General features: G+C 41.1%; 3 protein-coding genes across 3 annotated transcripts; all 3 read left to right on the forward strand.

The window, feature by feature from the left end:
• The first annotated feature begins 853 nt into the window (after nucleotides 1-853).
• On the forward strand, nucleotides 854-2,724 carry LOC124405748 (major royal jelly protein 1-like). Its single transcript, XM_046880915.1, has 6 exons — nucleotides 854-860; nucleotides 1,089-1,311; nucleotides 1,386-1,558; nucleotides 1,614-1,832; nucleotides 1,904-2,323; nucleotides 2,403-2,724. Exons 2-6 carry the CDS (start codon nucleotides 1,107-1,109, stop codon nucleotides 2,673-2,675), a joined length of 1,290 nt encoding a protein of 429 aa, XP_046736871.1. The 5' UTR covers nucleotides 854-860; nucleotides 1,089-1,106; the 3' UTR covers nucleotides 2,676-2,724.
• Nucleotides 2,725-6,489: 3,765 nt separating this feature from the next.
• On the forward strand, nucleotides 6,490-8,832 carry LOC124405957 (protein yellow-like). The gene is made up of 5 exons (XM_046881226.1): nucleotides 6,490-6,531; nucleotides 6,690-6,893; nucleotides 7,006-7,466; nucleotides 7,534-7,774; nucleotides 7,839-8,832. Exons 1-5 carry the CDS (start codon nucleotides 6,490-6,492, stop codon nucleotides 8,061-8,063), a joined length of 1,173 nt encoding a protein of 390 aa, XP_046737182.1. The 3' UTR covers nucleotides 8,064-8,832.
• Nucleotides 8,833-10,080: 1,248 nt separating this feature from the next.
• Nucleotides 10,081-11,698, forward strand: LOC124405985 (major royal jelly protein 1-like). The gene is made up of 5 exons (XM_046881267.1): nucleotides 10,081-10,285; nucleotides 10,360-10,532; nucleotides 10,588-10,806; nucleotides 10,878-11,297; nucleotides 11,377-11,698. The coding sequence occupies exons 1-5, from the start codon at nucleotides 10,081-10,083 to the stop codon at nucleotides 11,647-11,649; spliced, it is 1,290 nt and encodes a 429-aa protein (XP_046737223.1). The 3' UTR covers nucleotides 11,650-11,698.
• Nucleotides 11,699-15,397: the final 3,699 nt, after the last annotated feature.

Below are 15,397 nucleotides of genomic sequence, written 5' to 3' on the forward strand. Positions count from 1 at the left end.
CTCGATACCGTTCCACACCCTTCCAGTTTACCTATTTGGACATTCTGAGGATTCTAGGATCAAACCTGTGAATAGAGAAAACGTAGTTGAGTGGAACTGTGGAATAAAGTTTTGTATTAATGAATTATACCATTTATGGCGCATAGAGCTGATGTGATGAAGTGAGTCGTGTAAGTTAAATGTCTCGAAAAAACCATCCTCGCTTATCAAGCGTTACGGTTCACAGTCACACAGCTTTAAAGTTTTATCGCACTTCTGCGTGTAAGCTGTCACAATACTTTGACTTTTGTTAGAATATAAACGCATGTCACGAGTTAAGACGAAGAAAAATGTCAATGAATGAATTGTATAAATTATTAAACAATTATAGTTATGAGTCCAATCGCCGCAATAAGGAAAGTTGAGTTGCTCAGTGAAAGACTTACAATCAATAGAATGCACTCAGTAATTATGTATACATTTATAATATTTTAAGTCAAGTACAATAGTAAATGTGCATTGATAGAAATATGAATTTATCTTGTGTTTGTGCTCTCACTAACTGCCCCGATCACATTGAATTCGAACTCTTGCGTTTAGCCATGATGATATTTACACTGCGCTCGACTTCCAGTCTCCAAGAGTTCGGGGGAATCAAATGTCCTAGTTACCACTCCTTCAGAGAGAAGCATCCAAGCAGAATGGAATTTTGATACTGACCTGCAAACAGAATACAGCTCGAAATTAAACACCTGTACCAACAATATCAGGGCCGCTAATGTAGGTCTCACAAGATATATACCCGCCGCATTGCTGAAGTAAATTATACGAGCTGTTGAGGTAGTTACGAATAGAAGTCGAGGTGAACACGAACACTCAGAGTAAGTCAGTAATCATGAAAACTCATTAAGTTTACCGAATGTCAATCATTTCATGCATAATATTCCGATGGAAATTACGTAGCTGTAGAAACAAAATGTACATAATCAGTTTGATTGGAGGATATTGTTGAATTATTTCTCATCTTTTGTTTTCACCCAGTCACGTACGCATTATCAAGTTTCAAATGAAGAACGTTTTCTACTGTGTTCCAGTTTCACTTCGAGTAGGAATCGAAGAATCGTAAAATGACAACCCCGTTTCAATCATTTCGTATACTGACAATTGTATTGTCATGTGTTGGCTCGTTTTTGGCAGCAGAACTCAGAACTATCTATCAATGGAAGTACATAGAATACACCTGCGAAAATCCACTTGATGAGCAGACGTTCAAAGTTTCCGAAGAATACAATTACACGAAAATCATACCAATTGATTTCCAGAAAACCTCGGGTACAATCTGCAGCGAACATATGATCACAAAATAATCACCCGATGCTCCTACAGCTTAAAACTTCCGTTTCCAGATAATAGAGTTCTGGTTACAACACCCAGATTTTCCCACAGAGCGCCAAGTTTGTCAATTGTTTCCGCTCAGATCGGGGATGGTGGTCCGTTGTTGGAACCCTATCCAAGTTGGGATTGGCATGAGACAGGAAGTTGTGGCGATGAAATAATAACAAGCGTGTCCCGTCTTTTCGTGAGTACCAAATCATCCCGTGTCGCCTCCTAAGACTGAATGAATATTTTTCCAGACTGACAGTTGCGGCAGACTATGGTTCGTCGACTCCGGGAAGATAGGAAGCGAGCAGGTTTGTTCAGCTCGGCTGTTCGCCTTCAACACGACAACCGACCAGGTGATCCATCGCGTTGATATTCCAAATGAGTTGACCCACAATTCCGTGAATCCGAGTAAGGGCCGACTTGAGATACAGATCGTCGAGACGCGGGGAGACTCGTGCGAAGAGACTTGGGTTAGTCACCGGCTGTCAACTCGAAATTGTTTCCGTTAAAAATTTGATTTTTACGAAAGAATTCTCCTTAGGCTTACATTGGGGACCCGGAGGGCTATGGTCTTGTTATTTGGGATGGTTTGGACATGTGGCGTCTGGAAAACGACGATGTTTATGCCCCGGACTCATCAGCTACGACGTTCAGCGTTGCCGGAGAGAACGTGACTCTGGAACTCGGGACTTTCAGTTTGAAAATAACGCTTCCGGGATTCATTGACGAGGATTATCTTCTACTAAGACCATTGGCCTCCTTCTCTGACTACGCGATAAGAACCGAGGATTTGCACAATTCCAAGAACAGCAGTGTGACTTACTACAAGGGCAACATTACGCTACCATCGCAAGAGCTTGTCAGCCGCTTTTCCAAGTCCGGGGTCCTCATGGGCGCCTTCACCTCGAGTTTGGCAGTGGCTTGCTGGAATCTTGCAAATCCTCTGGCGACAGAGTACGTGGTGAGTAGGAGAAGGTGGTAATAAGAACCACGATGAGAATTTAGTGGATCGTATTAGAGCCAAATTTCAACTGTCTTAGGGTACCCCGTTGGAGGACGACGAGGCTCTCCAATTTACGAGCGCTGCTAGAATTTTTGAAGGGAGTGAACCCGGATTTGAGTATGAAGAGTACTGGATGATGACCAATCGGTATCAAAAATTCGCACTGGGTACCATGGATTTTGACGATATCAATTTCAGAATCCTATCGGTCAACATCGCTGACGTCGTCAAAGGCACCGTGTGTGCGCCGAGCTCGCACAATACCACAAGCATTGAAGATAAATTTTTCTTTGAATATGAAACAGTATAAAAACTTCCCTCACGCTCGTCCATATTCTGGTGCTCGTTACTACAGTAGTCACTCAGTTTCCCCTGTAGTGTACTTCTTTATTAACTACGCGACTTATGCATGTATTATTAGCACTGAAATATATTTTTTTCCAATGTACTCACAGTCTGGAATAGAATGTGGAAATCTTTCCAGGAATTCAACACAAAGTTGGTTAAGATTGAATTCGGAAATGTTAAGTATAGTGTTTAAGGAATATCTTGCAAATTATATGGATAGAATTATGAACATGCGGGGGGAAGGGATTTTATTGAGGGGAAAACCTCAAAGTTTTATTCGCTACCGATAAGATACTAAACTTATTCTGCAAGTGATGTGATGTTTTGAATGTCTGAAATCAGTTCGAGACCAAAATACGTCAATTTTGTCCTCATTTCACACAAATCGAACTCTAGCCTGGCAGTATCGTCAACATTTTGATCATCATCAAAATAGCTCGCCAGACGAAATATTTAAAAATATGTCCAATTAATTACCGCATCAATTACTGCCTAGCCGTAGTTTTTCGAATCGTAAACAAGATGATTGCAGCGTCTGATATAGCAATAATTACGTAAAAGCAATGGTCTTGCTGTTTGTACATGCGGTAGAAACGCGTCTTGATAAGCAGCGAAACAAAATTAATCACCAGTCCGATTGGAGTTAGAGAAAATCCATGAAGCATTGCGAGTGGATGCGTTATCGATGTATGTATATTCCGAATAGTGACGTCATTCGAATTTATCATCGAGCGGTATTTTCAGATAAGGGGGAACCGCACCGCAGAAATAACTTATTATCTTCCCGACCACGAAGGGAAATTTTTACATATTACGATTGATAATGAGGTGAGATGACCTCTTTGGCAGATAGGCTTCTTAGAAAACATTCAAAAATCCAGTATCCCACGCCTCGTTGTACACAACTTGTTCGTGATCGTTTAGTGGTCTGCCGTCGGTCGCTTAGCTATTATTACTGTAAGTAATACGAACGTCCAGCCGCCTGAGTTTCGGAGAAATATTTTCTTTCACGCTCGGATATTTCATTTTTTCTTGCGTAGCCGATAAGAATCACAGAGACTGTACCGAGAATTAAGAATTTCAAAACTTGGCTGATTTTTCGTACTTGTTCAGCGCTTTTGTTCACTTGGCGACGCAAATAGCGTCATCATTGGAAAAAACGAGCTACCGAGGCCAGCGGCTCTGCAATATTTCGAGACTTTAATGTAACTTCAGTAGTAATACCACCGTTTAATACGTCCTCCTGTGATTCACAGCTTTCACAACTACGTCGCATCTAAGATTTTTGAATAACGTCCCGACACAGTGATTGCGCCCTGAATACCTAATACTTGACCGGAACTTATCTCGATAATGACTTTCTAATTAGACTACAGACAGCTTTAGCCAATTAGGAATCATTATCTTTCCCCAGAATTGTTCCGCCTCAAAACCATTGAATGTTGTGATATTTGTGGAAAAATTAAGCGTACGGATGAAATTTAAAGCCATTCTTATTCAGTTCAGATTGATGATTTTCATAAAACCGTATAATCGTACAAAGATTCTCCTTTCCGAGAAGATATCAAAGAATAAAGTGAACTTGTATCAATCATCCTTAATCATAGGATAGAAAAACAAGAAATCATTCGTCAAATTCTGCAGTCTGGTTTAAACTTTCATTACACATTGTTATACGTTATAATTAAAAAAAAAACGTCTCAAATTTCGTTGACCTTTCAAATCTACGACTGAGAAAATCTCCAGGTATAATCAGTAAGTAGAAGCTAAATTACGACGTTCCTCATCATCCGGATATGACATGCCGTTACACGTGTGTGATTACACACACGCACAATATACTTTCCTACTTCTGGATATTGGTTAAAGTAAACGTTTACGTATAGAATCACGATTATGAAGGCAAGCAAGTAATGCAGACATACTCTCGGATGTACAGTGTATACTCACCATTGATTAATTATTATTCAATCGCGCTGTATTTTCCGTAGGTGAAGCCATGATGGACCTTCGTCGAATGACCTCAGGTGCAGTCTTTGCCATGCTCATCATCTGGAAGGACCGGGCCCACTCTCCGAAGGATAAATTCTGGAACATTTACTCCTGGACGGCCCTGGAGTTTGCTTTTCCGACACCCGAAGCGAAAGAGGCCGCCATTGCGCGGGGCGAATTCATACCTGGCCAACCGCTGCCCATGGACGTTGACATCTATCACAGGAGTGAGTTTACCATCTACATTCTACGATTTGAACACTAGAGTAAAAGACTACCTATCACCATCAATAAATGGACTGAATTTTTTTTTTTTAAATAATTGTGCATCGACATAACTGGTTGATGACAGATTGTTTAATATTACTAACGTATCGGATTTGTTACTTTTTTTTGCACTTACAGTTTAATTGTATATTTTATAAAATTGAGGACTTCGTGCGATTCAGTGTATTGATCAGTTAGCTTTGAACAGTATCATTATCGTACATTTTCAATTTTGACTGCACATGTGCGTTTCATTCATTTATTTAAAAGCATTTGTTGTTGATTGCAGTCCGAAAATCGTTGCGTGCGAGTGTATAGTTATTGTAACGAAGTTATGTTCTCACTCCTTATACATCTTCACACGGATGATGTCGATGTAACGTTCAATCGTCAAATGTTTAATCATTTGTTTACAAATAAATAAGGTCGCCGCGTCATTGCGTCAGCGAATATTATTATAATAATAGTCAATCTCTAGACTCTAACAGAAGCTCTTCGATTCCAAATATATCCGCTTCTTTAACACATTCTTTGCTGTGAGATTTCTTCGACTCGACGTATACTCATTACGCACAAAAAACCCATGAATTCCTTTCGACGCAGTTCTTAGATTGCTTTTTATCATGTTATTATAAGCATCTTCAACTTTTCAACAAAAATGTGCCCGCCAAGTACGTAGCGCTTGGAACGATTTTTCAAGTTTGTCGGTGATGTAGAACATTTAGAACAGTTTTATTTCAAATACAAAAACCACCGGTAGATTCTAAATATGACAAGGTTTTATATATTTAAAACAATTCGAACGATTCTGTGAGAATCTTTATGATTTAAATCTCTCAACAGTTTATTTTATATTCGTTCAGCTACGAGATAAATCCTACTACTTGTGCCTTTGATTTGCCAGTGTATCAACTATGACGATGAAGTTAGTGACGTTACTGTAACAATGAATGTTTAAGAAAACTCGCCAGTTTACATCAGCAGAAATGTCTGAGACTAAGGGAACCAGTATGAACAAAATAAGCTTTAATTTTGAAAAGCTAACTCCACAAAAGTAGTTTTTAAATTGTCTAATAATGATGATTTTTTAGTCTGAGATTTTGCTACACTATAACTTGACTATCTTCAGCACGATTATCAAATTGTGTGTTGTACTTTTTAATACAACACTTGTATTTTATATGTATGTCACGAACACGAAGCTCACGAGTTTCATCTGGCCATTCTCCGATATATATATATATAACTTGGCGGTGATTCGCTGCCGCGAATCTAGATACCGAGTGTGCTTAATCCGCGGGAATAACATTTGAATGTGCGGAGACGTATCAGGTACACGGTATGATAAGCCCGTTCGTGCGACTGGTGTATTCACATTTTGAAGGTTGGAGGTCAGTCATTTACGACCATATAGCCTTCACCCTATCTCATCAACGATCAATGTTAGCGACCAAAATCCGGTGCTTAGTGATTCCCGTTCACCAGCCGATTGCTGATTCTTGTTTGCTGCCTACTAGATGGGATTAATACCGGCACTCATCTCAGTGTTTCACATTAATGTAATAAAAACAAAACAGTTTTACAACTCTGGTGAAAAAAAGGTTTTCGATTGAAAGACGAATTTTTGTTATTCACGTTTCATCTTTACCCAGCACAAAAATTCATAGATTTTATTGACGTAGCTCCAGACTTGGCGGTTTTAAAAATAGCTTAAACTCACGTTGACATCACATTTACAGGCGGTGCTAGACCGAGAACTTTCATATCAATACCACGATTCCAACAAGGAGTACCAGTAACATTGGGCTACGTAACGAACGTTGCTTCGAATGATGGCAATCCGATAATCGCTCCTTTCCCAAACTGGGATTGGCATCGATCTGGCGATTGCGAGGGTATGACCAGCGTTTGGAGGATGGAGGTGAGGTAGACTTTGGTTTGAAATGGAAATATTCGTGGAAACGAAGAGGCAACTCGAACCCTGTGTAGAAGTATTCAATGTCCAAGGTATTAACCTTATTTCACATCCGCAGATTGACCGTTGCGGCCGATTGTGGGTGATGGACACGGGAAAAATCGAGGATAGCCAAGTCTGCCCGCCACAGCTGCTCGCCTTCTCGCTAGAGACAAACCAGCTCCTTTCGCGTTACAAATTCCCGAAGAACCAGGTTACAGCGAACTCCCTCTTCGTGACTCCGATCGTCGACGTGCGAAGTCAGTTTTGCGACGACACATTTGTCTACGTCGCCGACGTGACCGGGTTCGCCCTGGTCGTCTACGACCACCGGAACATCCGAAGCTGGAGGATAAATAACAACCTGTTCTACCCCTACCCGAACCACGGGACGTTCTCCATCAAGGGTGACGTCTTCGATCTGATGGACGGCATCCTGGGGATGACGTTGAGCCCGTTGAGGCCAGACGAGGATAGAATCCTGTACTTCCACTCGCTAGCGAGTAAAGTTGAGTCCTACGTCGCGACCTCGGTTATAAGGTGAGAGAAGTGCCAATTTTGAACGAACACCCAGAGGCCCAACCGCAGAGCGCGTTTCTGGTTTCAGGAACTTTTCTCTCTTCCACGAGAATCCCGGAGGTGCCGCTCGCTCCTTCGTCTCCTTTAAGAACGAACGGAGCTCCCAATCCGCGGCCGAAGCCATGGACCAGAACGGCGTTATGTACTTCGGACTTCTTTCCGAGCTGGCAATCGGCTGCTGGAATAGCAGGAACTACGAATACGGCGATGAGTTCATTGACAGGATCGCCGTGAACGCGGACACCCTGCAGTTCCCTTCTGGAGTCAAGGTAGTAGAAAAGCTTAGATGCCCTGGATCGGGTCAAGCAGCTCTGACGACTTGTCGGTTTCCAGGTTATCACCGGGTCCAACGGAAAACAGCAGCTGTGGGTGATGACGGTGTCCTTCCAGCGACTCATGGTTGGAACCCTGACTCCGAACGAAACGAACTTCCGGATCCAGGCTTCCGAGATCGACGAGCTGGTGCGCGGAACGAAGTGTGACGTCGCTTCCCTGAACATAAACGCGATCAAGGAGTCAGCGACCAGCCAAGGTGGAAGTTTGACATTTCCAAAATGAGTGTCAAGGTCCCGCGAAAAGTTCTCCGAATCACCCGACATGATTTCGTACTTTTCGCGGTTCGGCAAACACCGGCGCTGCAAAGTGTCCTGTGTGCATCGCAGAATGAAACCGGAGGGGTATAGTTTTTACATTGATCATGGATGATGTCAACGGTCGGATCATATTATCGGGTGAAGTCGAGAAAGCCACGCATTGACGGTGCTCTGCTTCATATTGCAGTCACTTTGGCCGTAAAGCTGGGTGCAAATTCCTCAACCGATTCTTCTTTTGGGTGTATATAACCCGTTAGTACTCGATACCGTTCCACACCCTTCCAGTTTACCTATTTGGACATTCTGAGGATTCTAGGATCAAACCTGTGAATAGAGAAAACGTAGTTGAGTGGAACTGTGGAATAAAGTTTTGTATTAATGAATTATACCATTTATGGCGCATAGAGCTGATGTGATGAAGTGAGTCGTGTAAGTTAAATGTCTCGAAAAAACCATCCTCGCTTATCAAGCGTTACGGTTCACAGTCACACAGCTTTAAAGTTTTATCGCACTTCTGCGTGTAAGCTGTCACAATACTTCGACTTTTGTTAGAATAGAAACGCATGTCACGAGTTTAGACGAAGAAAAATATCAATAGATGAATTGTATAAATTATTAAACAATTATAGTTATGAGTCCAATCGCCGCAATAAGGAAAGTTGAGTTGCTCAGTGAAAGACTTACAATCAATAGAATGCACTCAGTAATTATGTATACATTTATAATATTTTAAGTCAAGTACAATAGTAAATGTGCATTGATAGAAATATGAATTTATCTTGTGTTTGTGCTCTCACTAACTGCCCCGATCACATTGAATTCGAACTCTTGCGTTTAGCCATGATGATATTTACACTGCGCTCGACTTCCAGTCTCCAAGAGTTCGGTGGAATCAAGTGACGTCGTCACCACTCCTTTCAAAAGAAGCATCCAAGCGGAATGGAATTTTGATACTGACCTGCAAACAGAACACAGCTCGAAATTAAACACCTGTACCAACAATATCAGGGCCGCTAGTGTAAGTCTCACAAGATATATACCCGCCGCATTGCTGAAGTAAATTATGCGAGCTGTTAAAGTAGTTACGAATAGACGTCGAGGTGATCACGAACACTCAGAGTAGGTTAGTAATCATGAAAACTCATTAAGTTTGCCTATTGTGAATTGTTTCATGCATAATATTCAGATGGAAATTACGTAGTTTTATAAACAAGTTTCACGTGATCAGATAGATTCAAGGATATATTATTGAATAATTTCTCATCTTTTCACTCAGTCACATAGGCACTAACAAGTTTTAAGGTGCTTATGAAGACGCGTTGTATACCTCGAAAACGCGGGGATGCAAAACTCCTATACCGCTTGAGCGATCAGAGTGAAACTTGGGCAGTTAATGCCTTATTTTGGCAAAAAGTGGAGCGTCTTTTTAGTTTTTAAAAAATTTGGGAAAAAAATTTACAGATTGGTTACCACCCACAGAAATTGGCCACATTTTCACAGTTGCACTAAATGGATCGAAACCGCGTGCATTACCGGCATTTGCGAAATGTCGGTAATAAATGTCGCCAAAATGAGATTTTGGTGTTCGTAATCGTAAACCAGATCAGCTGCCATTTCGTCATTTTACCATCAAATCTCATGGGAATCGGCTCAAATTGTGTGTTTCATCAGCGCCGAGTGGTATCATACGGGGGATTTCGATCCATTCAGTGTAACTGTGGAAATGTGACCAATTTCTGTGGGTGGTAACCAATCTGTAAAATTTTTTTCCACATTTTGAAAAACTAAAAAGACGCTCCACTTTTTGCCAAAATGAGGTATTAACTGCCCAAGTTTCAATCTAATCGCTCATGCGGTATGGGAGTTTTGCATCCCCGCGTTTTTGAGGTGTACAACGCATCTTTATAAATGAGCACCTTAAATAGAGAACGTTTTCTACTATGTTCCAGTTCTACTCCGAGTAGGAATCGAAGAATCGTAAAATGACAACCCCGTTTCGAACATTTCGTATACTGACAATTGTATTGTCATGTGCTGGCTCGTTGTTGACAGCAGAACTCGGAACTATCTATCAATGGAAGTACATAGAATACGCAAGCGAAGACCCACTCGTAAAGCAGACGTCTAGAGTTTCCGAAGAATACAATTACACGAAAATCATACCAATTGATTTCCAGAAAACCTCGGGTACAATCTGCAGCGAACATATGATCACAAAATAATCACCCGATGCTCCTACAGCTTAAAACTTCCGTTTCCAGATAATAGAGTTCTGGTTACAACACCCAGATTTTCCCACAGAGCGCCAAGTTTGTCAATTGTTTCCGCTCAGATCGGGGATGGTGGTCCGTTGTTGGAACCCTATCCAAGTTGGGATTGGCATGAGACAGGAAGTTGTGGCGATGAAATAATAACAAGCGTGTCCCGTCTTTTCGTGAGTACCAAATCATCCCGTGTCGCCTCCTAAGACTGAATGAATATTTTTCCAGACTGACAGTTGCGGCAGACTATGGTTCGTCGACTCCGGGAAGATAGGAAGCGAGCAGGTTTGTTCAGCTCGGCTGTTCGCCTTCAACACGACAACCGACCAGGTGATCCATCGCGTTGATATTCCAAATGAGTTGACCCACAATTCCGTGAATTCGAGTAAGGGCCGACTTGAGATACAGATCGTCGAGACGCGGGGAGACTCGTGCGAAGAGACTTGGGTTAGTCACAGGCTGTCAACTCGAAATTGTTTCCGTTAAAAATTTGATTTTTACGAAAGAATTCTCCTTAGGCTTACATTGGGGACCCGGAGGGCTATGGTCTTGTTATTTGGGATGGTTCGGACATGTGGCGTCTGGAAAACGACGATGTTTATGCCCCGGACTCGTCAGCTACGACGTTCAGCGTTGCCGGAGAAAACGTCACCTTGGAACTCGGGACTGCCATTGCGAGGATACCGCCTCCGGGATTCATTGACGAGGATTATCTTCTACTAAGACCATTGTCCTCCTTCTCTGACTACGCAATAAGAACCGAGGATTTGCACAATTCGAAGAACAGCAGTGTAACTTACTACAAGGGCAACATCACGCTGCCATCGCAAGAGCTTGTCAGAGTCTTTTCCAAGTCCGGAGTTCTCATGGGCGCCTTGGCCTCGAGTTTAGTAGTGGCTTGCTGGAATCTGGCAAATCCTCTGGCGACAGAGTACGTGGTGAGTAGGAGTAGGTGGTAAGAAGAACCACGATGAGAATTTAGTGGATCGTATTAGAGCCAAATTTCAACTGTCTTAGGGTACCCCGTTGGAGGACGACGAGGCTCTCCAATTTACGAGCGCTGCTAGAATTTTTGAAGGGAGTGAACCCGGATTTGAGTATGAAGAGTACTGGATGATGACCAATCGGTATCAAAAATTCGCACTGGGTACCATGGATTTTGACGATATCAATTTCAGAATCCTATCGGTTAACATCGCTGACGTCGTCAAAGGCACCGTGTGTGCGCCGAGCTCGCACAATACCACAAGCATTGAAGATAAATTTTTCTTTGAATATGAAACAGTATAAAAACTTCCCTCACGCTCGTCCATATTCTGGTGCTCGTTACTACAGTAGTCACTCAGTTTCCCCTGTAGTGTACTTCTTTATAAACTACGCGACTTATGCATGTATTATTAGCACTGAAATATTTTTTTTTCTAATGTATTCACAGTCTGGAATAGAATGTGGAAATCTTTCCAGGAATTCAACGCATCGTTGGTTAAGATTGAATTCGGAAATGTTAAGTATAGTGATTAAGGAATATCTTGCAAATTATATGGATAGAATTATGAACATGCGGGGGGAAGGGATTTTATTAAGGGGAAAACCTCAAAGTTTTATTCGCCACCAATAAGACACTGAACTTTTTCGGCAATAATTACATAATGTATTATATGCAATATTCGTATATAATCCACTTATTTAGGGAGGGCTTGATATTTTATTTCCGGTGAAACTTATTTGTTGTATGCCAAGGCATATGTTTTTTCATCTCAATGATTTGAATTATGAAAATTTGGAAAATGCTGAATGATGAATAAAAGAGTAGAAACTTTTCGGTCTCGTTATAAATTGTACATAGTTGATTAACTCAAGTACTTTAAGATCCAAGAAAATTGATAAAAAAAACGGCGTTGATCTTCAAAATAGTTGGTCCTCGTTGCTTCGAAACAAGATAAAGATTTGATCGAACAATGAAGCTGTCTGAAAAAACTGTACCACGAATATTGAAACCGGTTGAATATATCTGTTGATTTGGCTGACGATAATTGCTATTTTTGATACCAGCAGCGAAAGAGAATAATCGGGGAAATTGGGTATAACGAGCGTAAAGTATGGGAAATCCATCAAGGTCAGAAAACGTAATCAATAGAGAGAAATCTTAGCTGACGCAAGAACATCTATGCTGAACTATGAATTATTGAATCTACAGTTGGTCGTTCTTTAGTGCATTGTATCTCCCTTGTTGAATTAAATGTAAGTTATATTAAAATTACGATCTCACGATATCGATCGGTTGATCCGCGGTATCACACGCACAAGTTAGATTTTAGTTTAAGAAAAATTATACATCGCTGAGCCAGGACCAATTGTTCTTAGTCTCGTCATTTACATAATTTAAATATTGACAAAAGATATCTCAATAGAATTTTCACACATACTCCCGTAGTGTATACTAATTATTCTATTTGAATTTGGTACTTCTGATGTAAGCGGCTTGTTCTAATTTCTCATGGAAAATACATCTTAACGAGAGAAAAATTTTCAGGTCAAGCTAACTGGTGTTTCAGCTAAGCATAACTCAGCTCAGTTCTTCGTACAAACAGATCCGATACTTTACAAAACCTAATACTGGGGACTGTACGTGACTTTTTTCAGGAGGGGTGCAAATAATTGTTATGTGAATATGAGATTCAGCGTTATTGATCACGTTGTCTAACATCGAAAGTAATCCTCAAGCACTGTGGAGAGTGAATAAAAGGCATATTGTTCAGGTACAATTTAATTTCGAAAAGGTGTTGAAAAAAGTACGCGAGGCGATACGTCGAGGCGTAACATAATCATGGCGTCGCTCGTCGGTAGAGTAATTTACATTCCACCTGAGATTTACCGTAAATTCGGGATCCTGGACCCCGTCATCTCCTTCCCCGAATGACATTTGCTTCAACGCTTCACTTCTCATCCGCCCCCCCCCCCCCCCCCCCCCCCCTCCCATATCGCCGGATCACCAGAAGCCCGCTGTTTATATTTGTACTGCAATAATTAATTCGTACCCCCTCGAAACTCCGGGCGCAAAAATTGTTCTCCGTTATTCTATCGGTAGGAAATGAAATGTAACGAAAACTCAAACGTCCAAGTTTTCGGAACGCGTGATAAAATAAATTTACTCATATTTTTCAGAAATGCATCTTAGTTGGAAGATTCTATGCGCTAAGTGATTCTTCGTAGAAACGAAGGGGTGATTGTGACAACAATTCGTTTCGTCTGCATATTCATAACGGATTTACCCTAAGGTATTCTCCGTTGCACGCGGTGTTGATCGACATCATAGGTTTTTGAGGAAGGAAATGGAAGTGAGCTCAAATTTAATATTCAGCAGAGATAAATAGAGGGACAATTAATTTTTACTGCCTCGAATTTCGGATAGTGTGCGATGCGATTTAGGTAATTTTAGCGAGGCTTCTGTCGGTCATTACACAGCTGAACTGATCACCAAGGAAACTTGATTATGAAATACGTCAGTCATATTTCCGCAACATTTAACTCAATCAGCTTATACGAATCAGTTCCGCAATATGGCCCAATCTAGTCATAGGCGAATATCGGGGATTGTCAAGTGAATTTTTTCCGCACGTGAGCCATCTGAAATAATGAAGGATGCTACGAAGATCCAACGTAGTTCGTACCACGTACCGCTAACGAATTACGTAAGCTCAGCTGCAAAGGAAGCAGAGACATGGTACAAGAAAGTCCGATCAAAGTTCTGGGGTATATTTTATTTAAAATAGAAAATAATTCTTAGCTATCATTTACGCACTCAAGGTGGAAAGCAATCTTTCACTAGAAATTCTTTCCTGGCCAAAACGATCCTTCTGCGTATGTTTCGCCAAAGGATTGGTAAAAATGGAAAATAACTCATAAAAATCCAGGTAGAAATTTGCCTGCAATTTTATTATCCAGTCGGCATCTAGCTGAGAATCTGGCAAGAAATCTTCTCCTTTCATTCGTTCGACGTTCAATGCAAAAGATATTTGATTCAAGAAACATAACAAGTATAAAGTTTGAAGTAGTTTTAACTTAGTTTTTGAACGTCTCTGTGGATAGTGGAAAATATTCTTTACGCAGACAATGGAAATTCTGCCACGTACCATGAAATTATTCCAAAACTAGTTTTGCTTCAGTTTCTAAAAAGTCTTCTGGAAATTTTGAATTATTAGTTACGCAATTTCAAAATTTTTCACTACACACGACAGTGAGCTTTGCCGAGCATTTTTTCTCAAAAGTTTACGTAATGTTTAAACATACATGCGGTCATTATTGTAAATCCTTCGCTTGAAAAAAATGATTTCGCACGGAGAATATTCTTCCGCAATGTGGTTTGATTTGCTCAGATGATATTTTGCGTCATTGAATAGTTTCCGCAATGTGTCCTACGCTTGGTTTGATGTCGATTTATCACGAATATTTCACGTGTCTCCTAAGCATCAGCGAGAACCTGTATTTGAACACTTAAATTCTGGAAATTTGTTCAGCTTGAAAACGATACACATTTTGTTCACATTTCGTCACTCGGAAAGAATTCCAAGTTCACCTCGTGTAAAGTAGCGTTAATTCGAGTCTTCTGCGCGGTGAAATTCCCAAGTCCGGCATGTCTCAATAGAACTGAATGCGGATCCAATTATTCTACGGAACATCCGAGGTTTTCTCGAAATCAACTGGAGTAATTTCATCCAATCGTAGTCTCCGGATTGGATCCGGTTAACAATATAGGTTAAACGACGCGTCCTCTTCTCACCCTTAACTCGCTACCTTGATTTCCATGCCGGGTCAGCAGCCTGCTCCCCTGCACTGCTAGTTGCACAACCAATCTGTTCAACAACCGGTAGCCACACGATCCAGCCTACAATAAAATCTGACGAAGAATCTTTTTATCATTTTTAAAGAGCCGAGGTTCCGCATCATTCGAGACGCCCGTCTGAAATCGAGGGCAGAACATCGGAATGGCTTGGACTGTACATGCTTTCCGTATCATCCGAGATTTCACATTTCAGAG

This window comes from Diprion similis, chromosome 4, assembly GCF_021155765.1.
Source record: "Diprion similis isolate iyDipSimi1 chromosome 4, iyDipSimi1.1, whole genome shotgun sequence".
Lineage (NCBI taxonomy): Eukaryota > Metazoa > Arthropoda > Insecta > Hymenoptera > Diprionidae > Diprion > Diprion similis.